The sequence below is a fragment of the Rhinopithecus bieti genome, unplaced genomic scaffold, assembly GCF_001698545.2.
Source record: "Rhinopithecus bieti isolate Rb0 unplaced genomic scaffold, ASM169854v2 scaffold_7684, whole genome shotgun sequence".
Lineage (NCBI taxonomy): Eukaryota > Metazoa > Chordata > Mammalia > Primates > Cercopithecidae > Rhinopithecus > Rhinopithecus bieti.
Window position 1 is genome coordinate 1,998,958 of NW_016806071.1, and position 10,203 is coordinate 2,009,160.

Genomic DNA, 10,203 nt, shown 5'->3' on the forward strand with positions numbered 1-10,203 from the left:
GAATAGAATAGTCAGATGAATACAGAAGAGCTAGATATTAAATGTTTAAGAAATAAAAGGCACAATCACAAGAATGCACCAAAAAAAATTTATAGAAAACATTTTGGGGCTGGGTGCAGTGGCTCACACCTGTAATCCCAGCACTTTGGGAAGCCAAGGCCAGTGGCTCATGCCTGTAATCCCAGCACTTTGGGAGACTGAGGCGGGCAGATCATGAGATCAAGAGATCGAGATCATCCTGGCCAACATGGTGAAACCCCTTCTCTACTAAAAGTACAAAATTAGCTGGGTATGGTGGCGCATGTCTGTAGTCCCAGCTACTAGGGAGGCTGAGGCAGGAGAATCACTTGAACCCGGGAGGCAGAGGTTGCAGTGAGCCGAGATCACGCCACTGCACTAGCCTGGCAACAGAGCAAGATTCTGTCTCAAAAAAAAAAAAAAAAAAAAAAATGGGGATAAAACAAATTTGTAAAATAAAACCAGTTTTGAAATAAAGACCTTAATAAATGGGCTAAATAGCAGATTAGAGTCAGTTGAAGAGAGAAGAAGTGACTTGGAAGACATGTATCTGAAGACATTACCCCAGAATGCTGAGTCAGACAAAGAGATAAAAAATTGATAAAGGGTATGAAGAATAGAAGACCTAACATGCTTCTAATTATATAATCTCAGAAGGAGGGAACAGAAATAATGAAAGAGAGTAACTTTTGAAGAACTAATGGTTGTTGCCAGGCATAGTGGCTTACACATGTAATCCCAGCACTTTGGGAGGCTGAGGTGAGAAGACTGCCTGAGCCCAGGAGTTTGAGACCACCCTGGGCAACTTAGCGAGACCCTATCTCTACAAAAAATACAAACATTAGCTGCATGTGGTGGTGCATACCTGCAGTCCTAGCTAGTTGGGGGGCTGAGGCGGGGGGATCACTTGAGCCTGGGAGTTCAAGGCTGCAGTGAGCTGTGATTGTGCCACTGCACTCCAGCCTGGGTGACACAGAAAGACCCTGTCTTAAAAAAAAAAAAAAAAAAAAAGATAATGGCTGTAAATTTTCAACAATGAACATGAATCTGCAGGTCCAGGAAGTATAATGTATCTAAGATAAATGAAAAGAAATACAGGCTATGGTAGCCAGTCTACAAGTTAGGTTTCAATGATTATCACCTCCTGGTATTCATACCCTTATGTCGCCTTCCAAACTGTATCAGGGTTGGTCTGTGTGACCAATAGCATATGACAAAACTGATGACATACCACTTCTGAGATCAGGTTATAAAAGACACTGTGGCTTCCACCTTGGTTGTTCTCTTGCTTTCTTGTTCTTTCCTGGATCACTTGCTCTGGGGAAAGCCAGCTGCCATGTCACGAGCAGCTCCAAGGAGAGGCCCACATGATGAGAAACTGAGGCCTCCTGCCAGCAATCCTGTGAGCCATTTTGGAAGCAGATCCTTAAGCCCTGGTCAAGCCTTCAGATGACTGCAACCCCAGCCAGCAACTTGACTGTAACCTCATAAGAGACCCTGTGCCAGAACCAACCAGATAAGCTACTCCTGGATTCTCAACTTAAAAAAATTGTGTGAAATAATAAATATTGTCTTCAGCAGCTAAATTTTAGAGTAATTTTTACACAGTGATAGATAACTAATACATATGCCAAAACCAAACAGTTCTGAATGGCTTACAAAGAACCTTCTCCATCTGGTCCAGAATGTCTCTCCAGTCTCATTTCTTGCCACGCTCTCTAAAGCACATTACATTTCTAACACACCAAACTACTTTTAGTTTCTGGAATGCACCATGTTCTCTCCCACCTCCACCTTCTATACAGCTCACGTGATGTACCCTGGCCTGACACATTTCTTCAACACCTTCTGCCCTACTCCTAACACATATAGTCATTTTGCTAACTTCTCCCCATCATCAGAGCGCTCATCACATTGTATGATAAAGTCTTGTTAAACTGTGTTTCTATTGGACTTCAGGCTCCAAAAAGGCAGGACAATGTCTGTCTCCTTCATTATTATGCCTATATAGTTCCCAACACGGAAAAGGTACTCAGTAAATATTTGTCCCTTATAACCCACAGGATAGGAACAGGCAGGAAGACTAAAGGTTGAAGAAATGTAAACACTCTCAGGCAGTGATCCAAATGACATCTTCAGCATAGCAACTGATGTAACTATAAAGAAACCAAGAAACTCCTATATTCCATACAACCTCAGGTTTAGGGGAGGCTTGGGATAGAGTCAAAACTCAAAGTTGGATGGTTTCCAGGTCTTCTTAAGTCAAGCCCTGTTGTGGTTTCATTATGATCATTGAATTGAAATCTCCAAACATCAGAAATACCCATTCTTGAAAGCATACTCACAATTATACTCAAACACCAAATAGAAATTATTTTTTTAATTATAATCTTCAAATCCAGCCTATTTAAGTTATGATCATATACAGTATTTGTGGAATGTGCTTAACTATATACATATACATATGTACACATATACATGTCATAAAATATTAATCACTAGTACCCTCTACTGGTGGAAATACTTTATCTGCTCATATGAATGGTCTTATTGCCCCCTAGTGATTATAACCTATAAAGACAAAATCCAGCAGCAGATGGGAGAATCTCCTTGGCTACCATAGTAGGGTTTTATATTCTTAAAGCATCTGATTTTCTCAGATTCTGGTTTATATTACAGGGGTACAACTCTAAGACTCTTGGGGGGCCCTCTGGGGATTTTGCACAGCTCTTCCCAGCTGCTAGTGCCAGTTTTGAAGCTGCTCTCTCTCCTGCTTCTCATGAACAAGAGGTCAAGGGGAGGCAGACAAAGCAATGGCTGCCCTAGTGAGGGCAAGAACAGCAGCTGTGAATGACTGTCCTGGACTCCCTGGGGAGCTGGAAGCAGCTTGAGTAACACATGTTGGCACTCCCTTGCATATTATTCACAGTTGTGTACTGTACTAAAATGGCAATTCAACATGGTCCCCGACTTACCTTTTAAGTATCTCCAATGCTATAATATCAAGATGTAACTGAAATGTCACCTCCTCTATGAAGCCTTTTCTGAAGTCCCCAGTATATACCTTGTTTAGATTAGAATAGTACCCAGAACACTATTTACATGTTTTTATTTATAACCTACAATATTTCACTGTTCCCATTTGTCTATATGCTTGTCTCCGCTACCAAACCCTAACTTTCTTTTTTTTTTGGAGACAGAGTCTGAGTCACCCAGGCTGGAGTGCAGTGGCATGATCTCAGCTCACTGCAACCTCTGCCTCCCAGGTTCAAGCAATTCTCATGCCTCAGCCTCCTGAGTAGCTTAAGATTACAGGCATGGACTACCACGTCTGGCTAATTTTTGTATTTTCAGTAGAGACAGGGTTTTGCCATGTTGTCCAGGCTGGTCTCAAACTCCTGACCTCAAGTGATCTGCTCACCTCGGTCTCCCCAAGTGTTGGGATTACAGGCATGAGCCACCACACCCAGCTCAAACCCTAAGTTTCTTGAGGTCACAAATCATGTCTTATCCATTTCTGCATACCCAGCATCTAGCACACTCAAAATGTTATCCATGTGTTATTGCCAGTTATGCCAGTAAGTACATAAATTAAATGTAAGCACTTAGAAATTTTCATGGTAATTTGACAAGGGTAATTCTATATCTGTTGAAACTAATTTTAAAAACTGGGGCTTGTATTTTGTACATTCCATTTCATTTTTCTGATTTTTTTTTAAAATATATTACCAAGGTACTGGTCTGCAACCAACAGATAATTTTTTAAACAACAATCCTTTATCAGAGAATTGAAAGCATTGATAAGGGAGATAACTTCATGTTTGAAGGAGAGAGGATGGAAAGAAGGGAGACAAAATATAAGCTTTCTTAAAAAATAAAATTAAGAAGGAATATACCTATCTTTGTTGATTTTAGCACTTCCCTGGAGGGTATTTTCTTCTTTAATTCTTGTAAGGCTTCAGTGAGATTCTCTTTGGTTTGATCAGGAAGTTCCAGCATAGTTTTCCATCTTTTTATGTCTTCTACAACCACAACTCTCTGGGAAAAAGAAAAGTCATTTGGAAAATGGAAAATTTGCGTTAGAAAGACATCTGCCTTCACCTGGGCTAATGGGGCTCCTATTGACATATGAATTATTGATTATGACCTAAACCAAAGTACAGTGCATCTGATGGCCCCAAATGATGGGTAATTGCTTAAAAGCAGGTACGGCTTACTGCAAATCAGGAAGAGAGGTGCATCTATTAGGAAAAGTGCAAGTTTTAATCTTACCATCTCAGACACCACTGGGCACTTAGCAGTGAGAGGCAATAAGGATGAGAAGAGAAAAACAATGCTGAGGTGAATCAACTCTGTAGCTCACTTAAGAGTGTCTTAATTCATAGGCAAGAACAATGAGCAGAGAAGTCAGACATGTTTATTTCAACAATCAAAAGCACACTTCAGTAGTTCCCCACTTCCTAGAGGATAAAACTCAAAACTCTCTCTTGTTCCAGTAATTGTTTAAATCTTTAAACACATAGAAAGGTACAGCAAGTAACCCACTATTTATAATGGAAAAAATGAACACTTTGCCATTTCACATAAAATAATAAAACATTATAAAGTTTCTTTGTACACTGCATCAACTCATTCCCCTCCTTCCCTTCCTAGAAGAAACTATGTACCATCTTAAAGCTGATATGCATCTTTCCATTAAGTATAAAAAATTAACAGTTAAAGAATCTGGGTGAAGGAGATGGGAAAGTTCTTCATACTGTGTTGCAAACTTTTCTATAGTGTTGAAATTATTCCATTAAGAATTTTCAAAAGTAAAGTGGAAGACTTTTAATTTGCTTTTATAACTACACACACAAAAAAATCTCATCTTGGATTGTTATCTGAGGGAGGTGGGCACAGTGAGGGAACTGAAGGGGATTCTGGGATTCTGGTAATACTTTCTTGATCTGGATGCTGGTGTGTTTATTGTGAAAATTCCTCATGTACACTTATAATTTGTGCACTTTTCTATATGGATTTTCTATATGATAGTTTGATAAAAGCAATAAAAAAAAGTCTTATCTCTCTCCCTTGGCTGGTGTCTGCTTCTAGCCTAGAAGCCTACGGTGGGAGGAGGGTATGTTTGATTTCCCTCGCACCCCAACTTTGTTTCTCTTCCTCTCCAATCCGCTTGTTTGCTTTGGTTTCTGACCCTTCCAGGTTCAAAGCCAGGAAAAGGAAAAGAGGAAAGGGGAAGGAAAAGCCTTACTTTAACATAGTGATACTATGCTAATCAGGTTTTAGTACTACCTGGACTTGGCAGACGTTGAAAGCTGACTTTCTTTTTCTCGTATAGGTTACTTTTGCAGTTCCTTGGAAAGCTCCCACTATTGAGCTCTCACCTGCAGTTCCCATACTGTGGGCACTGTCTCCTTCTGCCAGCCACCCACAAGTCCTCTCGATTCCCTAGTTTTTGGCAACCCACCTCCCACAGGCTCTCCCTGTAGGGATCCCACTGTCCTTCCAAGTATCTCTGTGGACCCATCCATTTTCATTCAATTCTAGGCCAGCCAGCATTTTCTCCCACACTTGCCCACATCTTTGTCCTAAAGAATTTGGCGGGTAACAGTCCTCCCAATGTACCCACTTCTCCTTTTGACATCAGTCAGCCACTCTCTGTCTTTAGACTTTCCCAGGCATAGTCTGATCTCTGTCCACCGACCCCAGGAACTAAAGTCAAGTCCTTCAAGTGAAAAAATACCATGGCACTCTTGCTTCATCCAAAGGAATTCTCTCTCCCCTCTTCCTTTAACTTCAACCTACTTTATAGCTTATGGTGGGTGATGGGTTCAGGATCCCAAAACTGGTCTTCAGGTATTGCTTTCTATATAGATGATCTAGAATCTCATTGGGAAATATCATTTGATACCTACTGCTTTGTTCTCGGTCTTCAGGGGCATTAGTTAAAATTGAGACAGTCTTTTTCTAGGATCTGTTACAATATAAAATGGTATTAGTGTTAAACTGTATGAAAAATAAATCAATAAAGGCAAGTAAGAGGAAATTTTGAATAGGAAGAAAGTGCAAATATCATGTCTTTTTCACCAATGTATTTTATTGATTTATCCATACTGAAACATGTAATCCCGGTTGATCCATTTTACTAGTATTGAATAGTATTCCATTATTTTTATATACAAATGTCTTAGAAGTTTAAAACTATTCCCCTATTAAGTATTTAGTTTCTTTCCCCATATTTTACATGTTATAAACATTGTTTCAATGAAATCCTGTCTATGACAGTTTTTTGTATATTGTCTTCATCTCTTTACTTTCAACTTTTCTGGGACATTACACTTTACATAACCTGTGGCTGCTTTATTTTGTTCCCTGCCTCCTATTCCAATCTGAGAAACTCTTATCTTTTAATAGGCATGTTTAATCCATTTGTATTTATTATGATTATTGATATATTTGAACATATTTTCTCTTCTTTTTTCTTCTTTCATATCTTCTATTTAACAGTTTTCTTTAATCTATTTTTTTCCTTTTTCCTTTTTTTGTTTTTTATAGATGGGGACTCGCTCTGTTGCGCAGGCTGGGTGCAGTGGTAACAATCATAGCTCACTGTAGCCTTCGACTCCTGGGCTCAAGCAATCCTCCTGCCAGCTTTCCAAGTAGCTGGGAGTACAGGTACGTGCCACCATGCCTGGCTAATTGTTGTTGTTGTTGTTGCTGTTTTTGAGACAAAGTCTTGTTCTGTCACCCAGGCTGGAGTGCAATGGCACAACCTTGGCTCACTGCAACCTCTGCCCCTCCTCCCCCAACCTGTTCAAGTAATTCTTCTGCTTCAGCCTCCCAAGTAGCTGGGATTGCAGGCATGCACCACCACGCTTGGCTAATTTTTGTATTTTTTGTAGACATGGGGTCTCACTCTGTTGCCCAGTGCCCAGGCTGGTCTCAAACTCCTGGCCTCAACTGATCCCCTCACCTCAGTCTCTGAAAGTACAGAGATCACAGGTGTGAGCCACTGTGCCCAGCCCCCCTTTTTTCCCCCTCTATGGTTTGGAAGTTATGTATTATATTTCTATCATTTGAGTGTTTATCCTTACAATTTTTTTTTTTTTTTTTTTGAGACAGAGTCATGCTCTGTTGCCCAGGTTGGAGTGCAGTGGTGAGATCACACTGCAGCCTCGACCTCCTGGGCTCAAATGGTCCTCCCACCTCAGTCTCCCAAGTAGCTGGGACCACAGGTGGGCCACCACAACCTGCTGATTTTTAAATTTTTTTGTAGAGATGGGGCCTCACTATGTTGCCCAGGCTGGTCTCAAACTCCTGGGCTCAAGTGATCCTTCTGCCTTGGCTTCCCCAAGTGCTGGGATTAGAGGTGAGCCAGCATGCTCAACCTATCCTTACAATGTTTAAGATGTATACTAACAGAAATTGATACCAGTATTCTCCTCACAAGCCTCTACTTCAGAAACCCCAATTCCATGGCTTCTCTATCCCTTATGTACTTTTTTCTTTCATATTTCTGTCTCTTCATTTCTCTATGATACATCCTAAGTGACTTCTTCAGAAATCCTAAGTATTTCTCTCTTTAGCTATGGCCTGCCTATGTTTAACCTGTTTGATATGTTTCTGCTTCAATAAGGATATTTTTTCATTGGAAAAGTTCTGTTTTTCTTCCTCTCCAAACTTACCTATTCTCTTTTCATACTATTCTGTTCTTATCTTTTGGTTTCTATTCCTTTATGTCTGTGATCATGAGGTCTGGAGGCAGGGAACCTAAAGCTGATTCGCGCTGACTTCCTAGAACTAAATCAAAAGGAAAACTCGGCCGGGCACTGTGGCTCACACCTGTAATCCCAGCACTTTGGGAGGCCAAAGTAGGCGGATCACCTGAGGTCAGGAGTTTGAACCAGCTTGGCCAACATGGCAAAACCCCATCTCCACTAAAAATACAAAAATTACCTGGGCATGGTAGCACATGCCTGTCATCCCAGTTACTCAGGAGGCTGAGGCACAAGAATCATTTGAACCTGGGAGGTGGAGGGTGCAGTGAGCCGAGATAGCACCACTGCACTCCAGCCTGGGTGACACAGCAATACTCTGTCCCCAAAAAGAAAAAAAAAAAAAAAAGGAAAAATGCACAACCAACCAAACTGGTCACATGTCTAGTCTTTATTTGCATAGGGGTATAATTTTGTAACTTCATTTCAGCCTCTGATTGGTCCTCTCCTGGAACCAATCAGACATTTGCATAGGGTGTAACTTTGTAACTTCACTTCAGCCTCTGATTGGTCACCTTCTACAACCAATCATACTGGTTGCAGGCCACTACTTCTACACAGGGTGTAGGCCAAGTAACCAATGGGAAGCCTCTAGAGGGTATTCACACTATTCAAACCCCAGAAAATTCTGTAACCTGCACTCTTGAGCCTGCTTGAGCCCACTCCCACTCTGTGGAGTGTACTTACTTCAATAAATCTATGCTTTCTTTCATTGCTTCATTTGTTGCTGTGTGCATTCTGTCCAATTCTTTGTTCAAAATGCCAGGAATCTGGACACCCTCCACCAATAACAAACATTTTAAACATATTTAAGGTCTCTTTGAGATTGTTTTCTTATCTTTACTTCTTGGGGTAGAAATTCTATTACTTACATCTGTCTGCTCATTCTCTCTCTTGGTAATTTATTTCCTTATAGACTTTGTAATTTCTGACCATTAGTTTATCCTTGCAGGGGATTGTGTTCTATGAAAGTCCTCTGCATTCTAGGATATGAAGTGTCTTAACAGAGAAATCTCACATTGGCCTTTGCCAAGATTTGAATTTTCTCAGTTCTAATATTAATTTTTTTCAGTTTTGCAAATAGACTGAATTTAACTACAGCTAGCTTTCTGGGTTGGCAGGTTTCACATCCGTGGATTCAACCAACCATAGGTCAAAAGTATTTTCTTAAAAATAGATGGCTGCATCTGTATTGAACACACAGAGCCTTTTTTCCTTGTCACCATTCCATTAACAATACAGTATAAAAACTACTTACATAGCATTCACATTGTATTGGGTATTACAGATTGAGTATCCCTTATCCAAAACGCTTGGGGCCAGAAATGTTTGGGATTTGGGAGTTTTGAATATTTGCATTATACTTACTGGTTGAGCATCCCTAATCCAAAAATTCAAAGTCCAAAATGTTCTCATGAGCATTTCCTTTGGGTACCATGTTGGCACTCAAAAGTGTTGGATTTTGCGACATTCTGGATTTCAGATTAGTATGTTCAACCTGTAGAGTAATCTAGAAATGATTTAGATTATATAAGAGGATCTATATAGAGTATAGGCAAATAGCACACCATTCTATATAACAGACATGAGCATTCGTGGATTTTGGCACCTGTTGGGGGTGGAGGAACCAATCCCCCACAGATACTGAGAGACGATTGTACACATTCATGCATGGTAATAAGAATGTGGCTCCAATTTATTATTATTGTCAACTCTTTTTCCATCTAAGACCCTGAGAAGGTAACAATCTGCTTCCCTGGACCAGTGGATGGAATTTTTCGAGCTCATTTGTCACAAACATATGGTAGTTCTGTTTTGGCTTCCAGCTTCACATGGGAGATCAGTTCTAGCTTCCCACATCACATTAGCCCGAGGTCTTATCTCCCATCCATACTGGCCTTAAAATCCAGCCCCTAAGCATTATACCTGAATTCAGTGTTCCCTGGAACTATTCAGCTTCAGCTCCCACTTACAGCTCTGATTTTGGCATTCCTCTCTCTTCCTGGCACCTAAGGATTTCCCTTTCTTGCGTTCAAGCTCAGCTCTGTATTGGAGACTTTTTTTTTTTTTTTTTTTTTTGAGACGGGGTCTCGCTGTGTTGCCCAGGCTGGAATGCAGTGGCGCGATCTCGGCTCACTGCAAGCTCCGCCTCCCACGTTCACGCCATTCTCCCACCTCAGCCTCCCGAGTAGCTGGGACTACAGGCGCCCGCCATCATGGCTGGCTAATTTTTTGTATTTTTGGTAGAGACAGGGTTTCACCGTGTTAGCCAGGATGGTCTCGATCTCCTGACCTCGTGATCTGCCCACCTCGGCCTCCCAAAGTGCTGGGATTACAGGTGTGAGCCACCGCACCCGGCCGTATTGGAGACTTCTAATCCAGCATTTCTTTTTTTTTTTTTTTTTTTTTTTTT

The 10,203-nt window shown here is 40.9% G+C and overlaps 1 protein-coding gene across 1 annotated transcript in view; it reads right to left on the minus strand.

The window, feature by feature from the left end:
* Positions 1-10,203, minus strand: part of TCEANC2 (transcription elongation factor A N-terminal and central domain containing 2) — a 47,003-nt gene that overhangs the window by 27,564 nt on the left and 9,236 nt on the right. The window contains exon 3 of the mRNA XM_017874525.1: positions 3,915-4,056. Within this exon, the coding sequence (XP_017730014.1) occupies positions 3,915-4,056 (142 nt within the window). The remainder of the gene's footprint in view (positions 1-3,914; positions 4,057-10,203) is intronic.